At 33.6% G+C, this 16796-nt stretch overlaps 1 protein-coding gene across 6 annotated transcripts in view; it reads left to right on the top strand.

Moving 5' to 3' along the window:
- The window catches only part of Csmd3 (CUB and Sushi multiple domains 3), a 1196994-nt gene that overhangs the window by 1124177 nt on the left and 56021 nt on the right, over positions 1–16796 (top strand). For all 6 annotated transcript variants that reach the window (XM_029469822.1, XM_021183659.2, XM_029469819.1 and 3 more), the window contains 4 exons: positions 1698–1871; positions 6403–6576; positions 7665–7850; positions 15225–15398. In XM_029469822.1, coding sequence (XP_029325682.1) covers positions 1698–1871; positions 6403–6576; positions 7665–7850; positions 15225–15398 — 708 coding nt within the window. The remainder of the gene's footprint in view (positions 1–1697; positions 1872–6402; positions 6577–7664; positions 7851–15224; positions 15399–16796) is intronic.

Genomic DNA, 16796 nt, shown 5'->3' with positions numbered 1-16796 from the left:
AATCAAAAGATGGCCTAATAGGCCATCACTTGAAAGAGAGGCCCATTGGACTTGCAAACTTTATATGCCCCAATACAGGGGAACGCCAGGGCCAAAAAGGGGGAGTGGGTGGGTAGGGGAGTGGGGGGTATGGGGGCTTTTGGTATAGCATTGGAATGTAAATGAGCTAAATACCTAATAAAAAATGGAAAAAAACAAATGTTGCCCACACTTACTGTACATAAAGTACATTTTCAGATATCAGAAACAAAATAAAGGAACACATAAAAAAAATTCTGTTCCATTGATCTTCCTGCCTGTCTCTATGCCAATACCACACAGTTTTGTTTGTTTGTTTGTTTGTTTGTTTGTTTTATCACTATTGCTCTGTAATACAGCTTGAGGCCAGGGATAGTGATTCCACCAGAAGCTCTTCTATTGTTGAGAATTGTTTTCGCTAACCTGGATTTTTTGTTATCCCAAATGAATTTGTAAATTGCTCTTTCTAACTCTATGATGAATTGAGTTGGAATTTTGATGGGAATTTCTTTGAATCTGTAGATTGCTTTTGGCAAGATGGCCGAATTTACTTTACTGTATTAATTCTGCCAATCCATGAGCATGGGAGATCTTTCTACCTTCTGAGATCCTCTTTGATTTCTTTCTTCAGAGACTTGAAGTTCTTGTCATACAGATCTTTCACATGCTTGATTACAGTCACACCGTGGTATTTTTTATTATTTGAGACTATTGTTTCCAGGTCTTGTTTAGACTGCTATATTCTTGAGATTTCATGGGTGTAGTTTCCTCATCATACATAGAAGACACAATATCACAGCAATTTTCTAGATTCTTTGGCTCTTATACTCTTTCTGTCCCTTCATCTGCAATGTTCCCTGTGCCTTGCCTGTAGGATTGTTATGTTTATGTACCAACTGGGGCTTGGCATTTCATATCAGGTGTTATCTGGATGTTGCCCTCTTTTTCTCATTGTAATGATCTAGATTTGCTTCAAAAGGAAGGTTGTTTACCTGTGGGTGTTGCAAGTATTTAGAAAACAGTTAGGTATCATACTGGTTTAGGAAAATATCAATAGTCATCTCTAAAATCCATAATCTCACTAGACAATGGTAGTTGCTGGGCCTAAAGCTTGGATTTATCTTCATTATTTGGTTGTTTATTTTCCAATTTTTAGAGTCAATACAAAAATAGTAAAACATAATGATTATATAACACTTTGTTTTCTAATTAGAACATATAAACTAGACAGGGATTATACTCATTGTAGAGTGGTTAGGATGTACAGGTCATGTATTTAAACACTAATACTACAGAGACCCATTGGGAGAGTTGTGTTAATAAAGTTTCTTCCTAAACACTGTTTCTTCATTATTCTTAAAATGTAAGTTTTCTTCTTTATTCATAATATCTATCTTCTGATAGATATTAATTTTTATATATCAAAATACTGTATTTTTTAGATCAATTCACTAGGCATTTTTTTCAATTTTTAAACTCTTGATGTTTTTCAGAATGTGTCTTAGTTACCTGTAAGTTCTTTAGTACATTATGAAAATTTAATAATATTTATTTGATAATCTTAATTAACATTTAATATTTAATAATATTAATATTTAATAAAGCTAATTATGTATACAAATCACAAATAAATACTGTATACAGGCACTTTATTAAACCTCCTTTTTGACAAATTTCAGCGGGTCACTGTGGAATTCCAGAACTCATTGTGAATGGCCAAGTCATTGGAGAAAATTATGGATATAGAGACACAGTTGTATATCAGTGTAACCCTGGCTTTCGTCTGATTGGTTCTTCTGTGAGGATATGTCAACAGGATCACAACTGGTCTGGTCAGCTCCCATCCTGTGTGCGTAAGTAAGCATGGCAATTGGAATTATGTCCTCCTGTTCAATCAATCATGGTTTTTACTAAGCAAGATAAATACTTGTGTTGATTAACTATATATAGATGACAATGTAAATTAAATTTCATAATCTATTCACATATATGGCTCACATATTTAATAATCATTAAGGATCATATAAAACTATGAATGGAGGAAATATTAATTTTGTATTACTTATATTTTTATGAAGATATGTTAACTTCAAACCTCAGTACTTAATGTAAATATTTATAAGTGGACATTTGTGTGTAGATGGCATATTCTCAACATGTTTTCTATATAAGAATTTAAAGTTGTTGACACCGCTGTGTAACAATGTCAACACTCTTGTGATGTGAGACTACAAAGCTTTTTTTAGTGTAAATCCTTCTGGTAAAGGTTCTTTAGTAATTAGGATGCTATAGCTAGCTCATCAAAGCATATCCTGATGAAGTGTAATTAGTGGAGAAAATAATCATCAGAAGTCATTTGGAGAGCCATTGTACTGATGTCATACACACTGCTAATTATGTCAGTTAAGTTAAGTAATTTGCTCCTTCAAAGCTCTATTTCATAAACAGTTAAAAGTGTTTATCAGTATGTTTTTTTTTAGCTTTAGAAACCCTTACATTCTTAAATATATTGATACTGTGTATATGAAGTATGAGTAATATGCTTGATAACTGATTAAAGTAGTTTAATCAACATTAGAAAATTTATGATATTCCTATCTACAATTTCTTTAACACAAATACAAAATTGTTTGGCTTCACATACTATTAGATATTTACAATTATGTTTCTATGAAAAGACCTGTTATTTTAATAAAACTTTTGATGAATTCTTGTATGAATTCATACTTTAAAATATGAAGTTAGCTAGGTGTGGTGGCGCACACCTTTAATCCCAGCTCTTGGGAGGCAGAGGCAGGCGAATTTCTGAGTTCGAGGACAGCCTGGTCTCCAAAGTGAGTTCCAGGACAGCCAGGGCTACACAAAAAAACTCTGTCTAAAAAAAAAAAAAAAAAAAAAAAAAAAAAAAAAAAAAATTAAGCTAGAAAGATGCTCCAGTGATCATGAACACTGGTTTCTCTATTAGAGGACGAATGTTTAACTTCCTGCACACAAATGGCGGTTTCCCAACCATCTGGAACTCCCAGGTTACAGATATTTGAGGCTTTTGGCTTTTGTGGATACTGCTTGCATATGGCACAGGTTTGCACAGAAACACACAGACACACAGACACACACACACACGCTCAACACACTGTACCACAGAATTTTTTTTTAATAATTAAATTAATTTTGAGACTTTGTTTAAAATTTTATCTTAAATCCTGAAGTAGTTATAGCTGTGTTTTAGAGTTATAAGGAATCTCTTTGCATACATGAAGTATGAATTTAATCACACTACTCTCATTCATTTATTATTGTTTTAACGATGAGAAGGCACACAAACTTTAAGACTGGGAAAAGAAGGGAAGGTACACTGTGTGGAACATTTGAGTGGAAAGCAGCTCAGGCCCTCAAAATCAAGAAGTAGTGAGAGTGCCAGGCGACCATTTGCTGGTCAGGTTGGAGAGGCTTGGTGTGCTGAGACACCAGGAATGGGGATAACAGTTTCCTGCCTGGTAATTGTTTCATGAGCCCTAAACTGATGCTTGACTCTCACAGGCTAGAGCTGTGCCACCTATACCAGAACTGACTTACACTGCACATAATACAACATGTGTATGTGTATGTTTTGCGTGTGCATGCATGCGTGTGTAGCATTTTGCATGATAGGCAAGTGTTTATATGTGGACTACAAACTTTTCCCATGGACAGAACTTTGATCAATCATCATCTCTAAGTTAGTCAAGGTGAGAAGTTAGCTTGGAGAGGCAAAGGGTAGGGTGGAGAGGGAGGTTGTGGGATGTAAGGCTTGTGGAGGAGTAACTGGGAAGTGGGATATCATTTGCGATGTAAATGAATGGAATGATTAATTTAAAAAAAAGTGAGGGGTTAGGCCAGAATGCTGTGAAGCACAGCATAAAGTGTCCAGTATAAAGTATAAATAAAGTATATTTATACTTCTGGATATTTGTTTCATTTTTTTAATCCAGTCTCTTAGAACTACCTGTGTTTGGGCAAGATCCTGCCCCATGACTTCTGCATCTTTTAAGAAAAAGAGACCTCAGCCAGTTTCAACTCCCTTAATAGATGGTTATTGGAGATGAACTTGAGTACATCAAATATATATATATATATGTATATATATATATATATATTTTATATAAATATATATATAATATATATATTTCTCTGGATTTCTATCTTTAAACATTGCATATTTATTATCACTACTACATAAAAAAGTAAAATTATAGCTTAATAAGGATAATTATATTGTATATTCTTATTATCATTATTCCTCACATGAATATAATGTGATAGGTGATTTATTTTATTTTTACCTTAATTGTATATACACTTTTAAATTTCTCCTAAAAAGCCCATCTACAATTACTAACATTAATATTTTAAAAATAGTTTAGTAAATGGAAATACAGACATTAACATGAGCATGTTATACCACATTTTTCTGCTTGAATAATTAAAACTATAAATGAGAATAGACCCTCAGAATGAAACTGGTTACTTTATTGAAATATTTCAACAAGAATAAGATGGAATTAAATTTCTAAGTTAGTAGGTTGACATTAACAATACAGCTGAAAAATAACTGCCCCTTTAGAAAGTACTAAAAGTAGCTGTGGTCGTTTCTGTGACTAATTATGAAACATCATTGCTGGGGTTGCTCTGATTAACAGAGTTGGCTGACACAGTAAAATAGTTCATGGAAATACAATGTTTGGGTTAACCCAGCACCACATAAAATAAATTCAAAGACTATAACATAAAAAAGGATCTTAATAATTCTAATGAGGCTGTGATTTCCAATAAACATGTTAATTATATATAAGATATATCCAGTAAGACGGTTGGAATGGAGCATATTAGCAAGGTTTATTTCAAAACATGGTTGGAGTTTTTAGGATAGCTTCATATGATATGATCGTTTTATATATTAACTAGACTTATTAAGATTACAGCACTTTACATTATCCACTTTAATGATTTATTTCTCAAATAATATCAAAAGAGCTATTTCCAAATTATATTGAAATATGAATATGAAATCTCAGCCCTTAAAAATACCTGTTAAAGTTAAACTTTGTCATTTGATATATGTTACAGGCATCTGGAGAGGAAAGCTACTGTCATAGCATGTTTTTGCTTTTGTTTTGTTTTCTTTTTGTATTTCAGTATTATTTCAGGATATACAAACATAAACAGAAGAGCAATATCAAAAACTTATATAGAACAAGGTCAGAATATGAGACATTAAGCATATAGCACTTTACTGGAACTGTCATAATTTAGTGGCTGGAGAGATGCTTCATGGTTAAAATGCTTGTTGCACAACCCTGAAGAACTGAGCTCTAGTCCCTTATACTCATGTAGCTAGTAAGGAATGGTTTACCTTGAGTCTGTAACCAGAGGTTTATGCAGAGACAGAAGGTTTCCTGAGAATAGCAGACTGTCTGCCTGGTGGAAACACAGGCAATATGGTGAAGAGTGACAGAGGATGACACCCAATACCCTGTCTGGCTTCTATGCATACACCTACACATATATGTGCAAATACATCACATATACATATTACACACACACACACACACACACACACACACACATACACACACAAGCACACATACATATATACCCAAACTAGGATAGCAGTGTCTTAAAAATCACACAATCTTGTATCTATTTGTTTAGTTTTTAATTAATTACTTAATTTCTTTATATTCCCAAATGTTACTACACTCCTAGTGCCTACTCCCAGAATTTTATTACATTCCCCTGCCCTCTTCCCCCCCGCCCCCCTCTATGGAATCCCCCTTCCCTGGGACATCACATCTCTACAGGATTAGGTGCATCCTTTCTGAGGCCAGAAAAGATAGTCCTCTGCTATATGGGGGCGGGGGTGGGGGGCGCAGACCAGACCATGTATGCTCTTTAGTTGATGGGTTAGTCTCTGGGAGCTCCCAGCAGTCCAGGGTAGTTGATACTGTTGATCTTCCTATGGAGTTACAATCTTCTTCAGCTCCTTCAACCCCTCCCCTAACTCTTTCTTAGACGTCTGCATGACCTCAGTCCAATGCTTGGGTGTGAGTATCTACTTCTGTCTCAGTTAACTGCTGGGAGAGCCTCTCAGAGGACAGCCATGCTAGGTTCCGATCCGCAAGCACAGCACAGTATCAGTAACATTGTCAGAGAAAACACACATTAGCTTAAATGGTTTTTGCTTTTTAATATATTATTTTACTGATTTTTAAAAATCTTTGTTAGTGAAAAGTACTTTGTGTATATCCACATATCAAGTTGTTTTTCTACTTTGAATTGACTAAAGATAATTGTTATGTGATAATTAATATTCTTTGTTGGTTTCTCCTTTCACCAATGATTTAGCTGTTAGCTGCGGTCACCCTGGTAGTCCAATTTATGGAAGAACAAGTGGAAATGGGTTCAACTTTAATGATGTGGTAACATTCTCTTGCAATATTGGGTATCTTATGCAAGGACCAACAAAGGCACAGTGTCAGGCCAACAGGCAGTGGAGCCATCCTCCACCAGTGTGCAAAGGTAACCAGATCACTATAATACAACAGGGGTTACGGCAGCAATATGTCTGTAAAGGCGTAGGTGATAAATACGAAGAGCTTGGGCAGAAGAGTAGGAAATTACTAATTAATAAAATAAAAGGCATAATAGTGGTGGGATCTCATTCAATGTTTTCAAATGTTATTTTTCTCAATTTTATTTTTATTCAATTCGAACTGTAATTGCATCATTTCTGCTCTGCACTCCCCTTGCTCCAGAACTTTTCATACTGTTCCATGTCCTCTCTCCACTCTCAATTTTGGAATTTTTTTTTCTTTTGTACACATATGTAAACACACCTGGCAGAATCTGTTTATGGTGTTTGTGTATATGTGGCTTACTAATCTATCATTCTGCATTGCTTAATAAATTAGGGGGCTCATCAATGACCTCACTCAGTAGCTATTAGTTGCCCATAGTTCTTTGTCTACATGTGAGACTTGTGAAGTGTCACCCCTCTCACATTAGCATGTCTAAAATTATAAGGCTTTCTTTCTGCCTGATATTAGGTCACAGCTATTTTGGAGAACATATATATATATATATATATATATAGTTCTTAGGATAGATTTCAATTGCATTTCTATTTATGATTGCTGAGGTGTGTTTTTGATATTTATTTCTTTGTACTTTTACAAAATATCCCTGGATTACAATGCTGTTTGTATACGTTCTTTTCATTGTTTGCCTAATAATTACAGATTAAAGAGAATTCTTTAGTAATTTCTTAATTTTCAATTTAATATGATAAATTTCATTTTTCTAAAAGTAACAATTTTCTCCAAAATTTTAATGTGGTTAACAAAAATAACTCAAGTGGGATCTTTATTCAATCTATATTTAGCACAATTTTTAGGAATTATTATGATCTCCAAAAATTAATTTATTTGTGTGTTTCCATCTACACAGATATCAGACTATTACGCCAAAAGTTCTGGAATTTCTGGAGTATTTGGTTTATTTGACTAAATTCACTTCTGAAATGAAGTTTTTTTAAAAAAATTCAAAGATTTATACTTAGGTAATTTATATTATTCCTAAAGTACCTTTTATCTTTTTCTTTTCTTTAGTGGTGAACTGTTCCGATCCTGGAATTCCAGCCAATTCCAAAAGAGAAAGCAAAATAGAGCATGGAAATTTTACCTACGGCACTGTGGTATTCTATGACTGCAACCCAGGGTATTTTTTATTTGGCTCTTCAGTTTTGATATGTCAGCCAAATGGACAATGGGACAAACCTTTACCAGAATGTATCAGTAAGTAGATAATATGAATTGTTCCTATAAAAATATGTCATGGAAACAACATTCATGTTTATTGCCATATCTCAAACTACACACAGGAAGAAATTACCTTGACTTAATTGATTAGTTTCAAGATCACATATTCACATATTTTGCAAATTCATTGACTAATTGTTTTTCAATAATATCACTTTACTTTTTAAAATGTAAAAATTCTTCTATTATAATTATAATACTATGACTATTCCTAGAGATGATGGGATAGACATCTACTTCTCCCAAATAGAGAATCCACAAATCATGGCAACAACCCATGGGGTTATGTACAAGAAGTTGAATGAAAGGTTAAAGCAAGAATGTCTAATAGACAGGTGGTTCACTATAAGTCCACCATGTGTGTCAGTTCAAGAAAGCTAAAAACCCAGAGTGTACTGCACAACTTACTTAAGCTTGGACAATTATAGGCTGTCACTTTTAGGCAGGTTAGATGGTAGGAGCCTTTTATAGTTCTCTGCCTCTTTCCGTTGCTTGGCGGATGTGAACCTCTTTTATCTCTTTGACAGAGTCTCCTGGCAGTCTTTAACTGCTCATATTTACTCGGAAAGAGGGAGGTGTATAGAATCTGATCACTTTCATTTTTTGATTCCTCAGCAAAAGGAACTTCAATGATAAATAAAATGTGACTCAATAAGTTTCACTCCAAGATGTAGGTTTTAATTTAACACAAGAAATATTAATATGCCATAATATCATTCTTTGGGTATGGATGAAGGCAACAGATAATGAGACACAAGTACGACAGTAATTTTTTAAAATGATATTATTGTTTTAGAGGCAAAATTATTTATGTTTTGTATCAACTTTAAACTATTGTTTGATATACCTTATTGTTGATGTGAACAACTATTGTTTCTTCAGAAAATGTGATTTAAAGAGCTCCATTTCTTTTTTTTAAATGTTACATTCTTTCCTTTTTTTCAATTTACTTGTTTGTTTATTGTAAACTCTACATTTTATACCCTCCACCCCCTATCCACCCTCCTACTGCTCCACATCCCATATTTCCTCCCCACTCCTCTGTCTCCACAGGGATGTCCCTATCCCCAACACCACCTGATCTCTAAATTTCCTGGGGCCTCCAGTCTTTTTAGCATAAAGTGCACCTCTCCTGTATGTGTGTTGGTGGCCTCATATCAGCTGCTGTATGCTGCCTCTTTTGTGGTTCAGGGTTTGAGAGATCTCAGGGGTACAGATTAATTGTGACTGCTGATCCACCTATAGCTTCTCCTCCTCAGCTTCTTTCAATCTTTCCCTAATTCAACAACAGGGGTCAGCTGCTTCTGTCCTTTGTTTGGGTGCAAGTATCTGCATCTGACTCTCAGCTGCTCTCAAGTCCCTTCATTCCTCCATACTTGTGATTGCTTTCGTCTCTCTTCCAAGTGGGACTGGGGCATCCTCACTTGGGCCCTTCAGCTTGTTGAACATTTGGAGTTGTGTGGACTGTATCTTGGGTATTCTATACATTTTTTCTGGCTAATATCCACTTATTAGTGAGTAGATATCATGCATGTCCTGTTCAGTCTGAGTTACCTCACTCAGGATGATATTTTCTAGTTCTATCCATTTGCCTGCAAAACTCAGGGTGTCCTCATTCTCAAAATCTGAGTAGTATTCCATTGTGTAAATAAACCACATTTTTGTATTCATTCTTCTGTCATATGTATCTAGGTTGTTTCCAGGTTCTGGCTATCACAAAATAAGGCTGCTATAGTCCAACACGGGCCCATTTGGCATGGTGAGGCATCTTTTGAGTATATTCCCAAAAGTGGTATTGCTGGGTATTCAGGTAGATCTATTTCCAATTTTTTGAGGAACCTCCAGATTGATTTCCAGAGTGGCTGTGCCACTTTGCAATCACACCAAAAATGGAAGAGTGTTCCTATTTTACCACATCCTCTCTAACATGTGTTGTTTCCTGAAGTTTTGATCTTAGCCATTCTGATTGATCTAAGGTAGAATCTCAGGGTCGTTCTGATTTGCATTTCTCTGATCATTAAGGACTTTAAACATTTCTTTAAGTGCTTCTCAGCAATTTGAGATTCCTCAGTTGTGAAATCTTGGTTTAATTCTATACTACATTTTTTAATTGCATTGTTTGTTTGTTTGTTTCTTTGGTTATTAACTTCTTGAGTTCTTTCTATATTTTGGATATTAGCCCTCTATCAGATGTGAGATTAGTGAAGATATTTTTCCCCAATCTGTAGGTTGTTGATTTGTCTTATTGACTATGTTCTTTGCCTTACAGAAGCTTTCCAGTTTCATGAGTTCCCATTTATTACTTCTTGATCTTAGAGCATGAACAATTGGAGTTTTGTTTAGAAAATTTCCCCCAGTGCCAATGAGTTCAAGGTTCTTTCCCACTTTCTCTACTATTAGATTCAATGTATCTGCTTTTATGTTGAGGTCCTTGATCCACTTGGACTTGAGCTTTGTGCAAGGTGACAAATATGGGTCTATTTTCATTCTTCTGCATATAGACAGCACCATTTATTGAAGATGCTTTCTTTTATCCACTGTATATTTTTGGTGTCTTTGTCAAAGATCAAGAGATGGTAAGTGTGTGGTTTTATTTCTGGGTCTTCAGTTCTATTCTATTGGTCAACTTGTCTGTCTCTGTACCAATGCAAAAATCACTATTGCAGTGTAGTAAAGCTTGAGGTCAGGGATCATGATTCCCCCAGCTGTTCTTTTATTTTTAAGAATTGTTTTCAGTATTGTGGCTTTTTTTTGTTTGTTTTGTTTTGTTTTTTTTTTGTTTTTTTTTTGTTTTTGTTTTTTTTTTGCCTTTCAGGATGAATTTGAGAATTGCTCTTTCCATGTCTTTGAAGAATTGTGTTGGGATTTTAATGGGGATCGAATTGAATCTGTAGATTGCCTTTGGTAGGGTGGTCACTTTTACTATGTTAATTCTACTAATCCATGAGCATGGTCGATCTCTCCATTTTCGAGATCTTCTTCAATTTCTTTCTTGAGAGACTTGAAATTATTGTCATACATGTCTTTCACTTGTTTGATTAGAGTTACCACAAGATATTTTATATTATTTGGGGCTATTGTAAAGGAAGTTGTTTCCCTAATTTCTTTCTCAGCCTGTTTATCATTTGTGTAAAGAAGGCTACTTTTTTATTTGAGTTAATTTTATATCTGGCAACTTTGCTGAAGTTATTTATCAGCTGGAGAAGTTCTCTGGTAGAATTTTTGGGGTCGCTTATGTTTACTATCATATCATCTCGAAATAGTGATACCTTTTTTTTTTTATTCTTGCCAATTTGTATTCCCTTGATACATTTTTATTGTCTTGTTTTCATGAACACTTTGAGTACTATATTGAATAGATATGGGGAGAGTGAGCTTCCTTGTCTTGTCCATGATTTCAATGGGATTGCTTCAAATATGTCTCCATCTAATTTGATATTGGCTGTTGGTTTGCAGTAAATTGCTTTTATTATGTTTTGGTATGGGCCTTGAATTCCCGATCTCTCCAATACTTTTAACATGAAGGGGTGTTGGTTTTTGTCAAATGCTTTTTCAGCATCTAAGGAGATGATTAGGTAATTTGTGTGTGTGTGTGTGTGTGTGTGTGTGTTTCTATAGTGGATTAAGTTAATGGATTTCCATACATTAAAACAACCTTGCATCCCTGGGATGAAGTCTAATTGATTGGAATTAATGATGGTTTTGATGTGTTCTTGGATTTGATTTGCAAGAGTTTTATTGAGTTTTTTTTGCATCAATGTTTATAAACGAGACTAGTCTGAAGTTCTCTTTTTAGGTTGGGTACTTATGTGGTTTAGTTATCAGAGTAATTGTGGCTTCATACAACAGGTTAGGTAGTGTTTCTTCTCTTTATATTTTATGGAATCGTTTGAGGAAAATTGGCATTAAGTCTTCTTTGAAGGTCTGGAAGAATTCTGCCCTAAATCCATCTGGCCCTGGGCTTTTTTTGGTTGGGATGTTTATAATGATTTCTATTTCCTTGTGAGATATCGGCCTCTTTAGGTAGTTTACCTGCTCTTGATTTAACTTTAGTATGTGGCATCTGTATAGAAAACCATCCATTTCATCTAGATTTTCCACTTTTGTTGAGTATAGGCTTTTATAGTAGGATATGGTGATTTTCTTTTTAATTTCCTTGCTTTCTGTTGTCTCCCTTTTCATTTTTGATTTTCTTAATTTGTATACTGCCTCTCAGCGCTTTAGTTAGGTTGGCTAGGAGTTTATCTATCTTGTTTTCAAAGAACCAGCTTCTGATTTTGTTGATCCTTATATTGTTTTCTTTGTTTTTATTTGGTTGATTTTGGCCCTGTGTTTGACTATTTCTCCCTTCTAATCCTCTTTGGTGAGTTTGCTTCCTTTTGTTCTAGAGCTCTCAGGTGTGCTGTTAAATTGTGAGTGTAAGATCTCTCCAGTTTCTTTACCAGGGCACTTAGTGCTATGAACTTTTCTCTTAGTACTGCTTTCATTGTGTCCCACAATTTTGTGTATGATGTGCCAAATTTTTTGTTAAATTCCAGGAAGTCTTCAATTTCTATCTATATTTCTTCTCTGACCAACTTATTATTGAGTAAAGAGTTGTATAGTTTTCATGTGTATTTGGGCTTTCTATAGTTTTTGCTGTTTTTGAAGACTACCCTCAGGCTATGATGATCTGATAAGATGCATGGTATTATTTCAGCCTTTTTGTACTGCTTGAGGGTTGTTTTATGACCAATTATATGGTTGATTTTGGAGTAGGTACTGTGAGCTGCTGAGTAGAAGGTGTATTCTTTTGTTTTAGGGTGAAATGTTCTGTAGATATCTGTTAAATCCATTTGGTTTATAACCTCTCTTAGTTTCATTGTGTCTCTGTTTAGTTTCTGTTTCAATGATTGGTCCAATAGTGACAGTGGGGTGTTGAAATCTCCCACTATTATTTTGTGGGGTTCAGTGTGTGTTTTAAGCTTTAGTAATGTTTCTTTTATGAATTTAGGTGTGCTTGCATTTCGGGCATAGATGTTCAGAGCTGAGACTTTTTCTTGGTGAATTTTCCCCTTGATGAAGTGTTCTTCTTCATCACGCTTGATAACTTTTGGTTGAAAGTTTGTTATTAGATATTGGGATGGAAACTTATGCTTGTTTCCTGAGATCATTTGCTTGGAAGACCTTTTTCCATTCTTTTACTCTGAGATAGTGTCTGTCTTTGTTATTGAGGTGTGTTTCTTGTATGCAGCAAAATTCTGGATCTTGTTTGAGTATCCAGTCTGTTAGCTTATGTCTTTTATAGGTGAGTTGAGAGATATTAAAGAGAGGTGACTGTTGGTTTCTGATATGTTTGTATTTGTAGGTGGCTTTATGTGCTTGTGGCTCTCTGTTTTGACTTTGTTGTGAGATGCATAATAAGGAGCACCATTTCTTAAAACTTGTAGATATTATATTAGAATTTATAACAAATTATGTATACATACATTGTGTGTGGCTCTGTGTGTATAATCCACCTTTGCATTAAAATAATTTAATGTGTTGGGAGAGATCACACTATTGGGTAAAAAAGTCTTTTGGCAATGATCTTAAGTTCGAGTATTAGAATTTAATGTATAAAAAGTCAGATGTTGTAGATGTGTTCCATGAACTCCTACAGTGAAATAGAAGAAACAGACCGTAAAATGAGCCAGAATTTCACAGAAAATCTTTCCTTAGCAAGGTCACAGCATAGCAGAAACAATAGAGACTTTGACTCTAAGCAATTAGGTAGAAGGAAGGAAGGAAGGAAGGAAGGAACTCATTTTAAACAGAATGTCTTCTGACTTTTACAGTAGTGCTAGAACACACACACACACACACACACACACACAATTTAAGAGTTATAAGTAAAAAGGTTTGAAGCTAGAAGTGGACATAATTCTGATTCAGACAATTGACAAGTCTCAAATTTACTTCATAGGATATAGAAAATTTTTATAAAGTATTAAAAATAATTCAGTAACTTTTGGTTTTAATAATAATAAAGTTATTTTATATCCATGTTTTATTAATAGGTGTTTATTTTGTGTTTATGAATAAAGTTTTAATGAAAAGTGTGGCAACAAAAGTCCACTATTAGAGAAACAAAGATTTCACATGTTCATAAAATATCTGATTCCATGTAACTGATTTGACTATGGAATAAAATTTATTTTACTTCTATTAGTAGACTAATTCAATGATTGGAATAATATACTTACAAGAGTTTTATAACTATATCATTCATAATAAAATACCTGTTTTTTTTTGTAGAACATAAAAACTTTAAATCTTTAGGTTTATTTTAATTTTTATTAGTCATAGGCCTTTGACTTTATTTATTAATATGTGTCCTTGAGAAAGTTTGCTAAATATCAAAGTCATCTTTGAAATTCATGTCTCATATTGCACATTTTATTTGTTTATAAATAGATAGCTTTGAACTTTCTATATGATTAATTTAATAGTGAACATACACTAATTTTGAAAGTTTCTGCAATATTTGTATTTTTGATTTTTCTATGCATAGAAACATTTTGAGGGTAAAGAAGTACCTGAATCTTTTCTTTGTTTAACATCTAGAATGAATTGGTCCCTTTCTTGGAAGTATGTTGTGAATCACAAAACTTTTCTCTATCTCTTTAGACTCAAAATTCTTCCCTTTTAATTTTGGTAGAGTCCAACTTTTAATCAAATTGAGCTTCCTTATGTTTTCATTTAGTTGACCTACCTCAGTCTTCTAAATAACTTTTATATCCTCCTCCAGTTATATACGTATTTAAACCAACTGTTCAAAGACATGACTGAATATGGGTATATTCAGTAGTAACATACTTTGTTAGTGTAAAACAAACATGGTTGTACATATTTATCTTACACATTCCTATTAAACTCATCCTTCAGATCAATGACCCAACTCTATAATTCCCATAATTAAGACATTCATTTTATGTTTAAGATGCTAAATTTTATAAAGTAGCTATATATATTTTCTAGAGTCTTTAATATCAAGAATGTGTTCATTTTAGTAATATTTAAATTAACCTTTGACATTGCAACCTAATCTGCCATCTACAAAGTTTCTGGTTGAGTACTGAACATTTTTACATAATGAAAAAGTAAATAAAATATCAGAATAATTTAAATAAATTTATGATTTTGTGTCATTTTTCAGATATTCAGATATTTCAGATATTCAGACTTTGGTCACATGTGGTTTTCAGAGTACTGCCTGGAAAATGCTTTGACATGCCAGAATAGAAAATTTACTTTTTTTTTGTAAACATGATTCAAGTTGTTCGATAGGAGATATAAAAAAATTTTATATTCAAAAATTATGTATTGTAGTGATTGACTGTGGACACCCTGGCATTCCTCCTAATGCAGTCCTGTCTGGAGAGAAGTATACTTTTGGGTCAACAGTTCACTATTCCTGCACAGGAAAGCGTTCTCTTCTAGGCCAGGCATCCAGGACTTGCCAGTTAAATGGACATTGGAGTGGATCTCAACCTCATTGTTCAGGTACCAGTGGAGTGGAAGTTTGTATCAATGGTTCTCAATTTCCTGATGTAATGACCAATTAACCTAGTTTCTCATTTTGTGGTCACCCCCAGCCATAAAATTATTTTTGTTGCTAATTCCTAACTGTAATTGTGTTACTGTTATGAATTGTAAGATAAATATTTTATATGGAGAATAGCTAGTAAGTGACCTCTACCAAAGGGTCATTCGTCTTTGCAAAGGGGTCATGAGCCACAGGTTGAGAAACATGGTTCTATATGCTAATTCTCAGGTGTGTGTTTTGGATTGTGCTTGTGCCCTATGTAAAAAACTAAGTGATTTCAGGATATGTTTCAGTATGCATTCATAATGACTATATAGATATTCTATTTGAATACATATCAAGTTTGAAAAGATATAGGAGGAATGTTTATCAGAATTCATTTCTCTTTTATTTCTTTGTTTGTATTTTTTATTAGATATTTTCTTCATTTACATTTCAAATGCTATCTCCTTTCCTAGTTTCCTTTCTGAAAGTCCCCTATACCATCTCCCCACCCTTCTCTTTATTTCTAAGGAAGGCTTACTTAGTGGTGACTTAAAAACTAATTCTAAATACTTTAAATTGAAATGACCTAAAAAGTCTTATGATAGCTATTTATCAGTATCAAACTTTTTTATTATTAATATATTTATTCATTATAATTATAGCAGTTGTCTTTAAATTAATGAGTATAAAGTGTAGGTGTTATTAATAACCAATTGATAGAGTATTTACAATGATGTGCAACCTATTTTTTCTTTAGAAATTTTATAAAATTTTTAAATATAGAGTAGATCTCTGATCAGTACTATTTCTGTTCATCGGTTATCTAGATATATGCTTTTTCTACAATTCTCTAAATTTACATAATAACCAATCCTTTTAACATAATTTAATTTGTGAGGATTATATAGATAATTTCAGGAATAATTTTACATTGTTTTCTCTTTAAAATTGAAAAAGGTGAAGCGATTGAGTTTAAATCTTCTAAATCATGGTAGTGATTGTTTGGGGCTTCAAATTTAACCTACAAATTTGCGTAATCTAAAACTTTCTTCCATAATAGTTAGTCTTTTCTTTAACTTACTCATAAGTAAATTTCTAGAAGACCAACCATGCAAACATCCTACTTCCTTTTATACAGTATATTAAATAGCTAGTGTTGAAGTGAAGAATAAACTGCTGCATACGTTAAATAGTAAATGCATGTAGTAATTAGCATTACATCATAGGTTTAAAAAACAGAAGTTTATAGAAAGACTCCACATAGAACATGTATGAAAGTACATCTAGAAATTGTTTTAAGAGTCATCACAGTCAACTAATCTCTCTCTCTCTCTCTCTCTCTCTCTCTCTCTCTCTCTCTCTCTCTCTCT

This window comes from Mus caroli, chromosome 15 (genome assembly GCF_900094665.2).
Source record: "Mus caroli chromosome 15, CAROLI_EIJ_v1.1, whole genome shotgun sequence".
In the NCBI taxonomy this organism is placed as follows: domain Eukaryota; kingdom Metazoa; phylum Chordata; class Mammalia; order Rodentia; family Muridae; genus Mus; species Mus caroli.
Note: the sequence above shows the minus strand (reverse complement) of the source record. Positions and strands in the feature narration are given on the sequence as shown.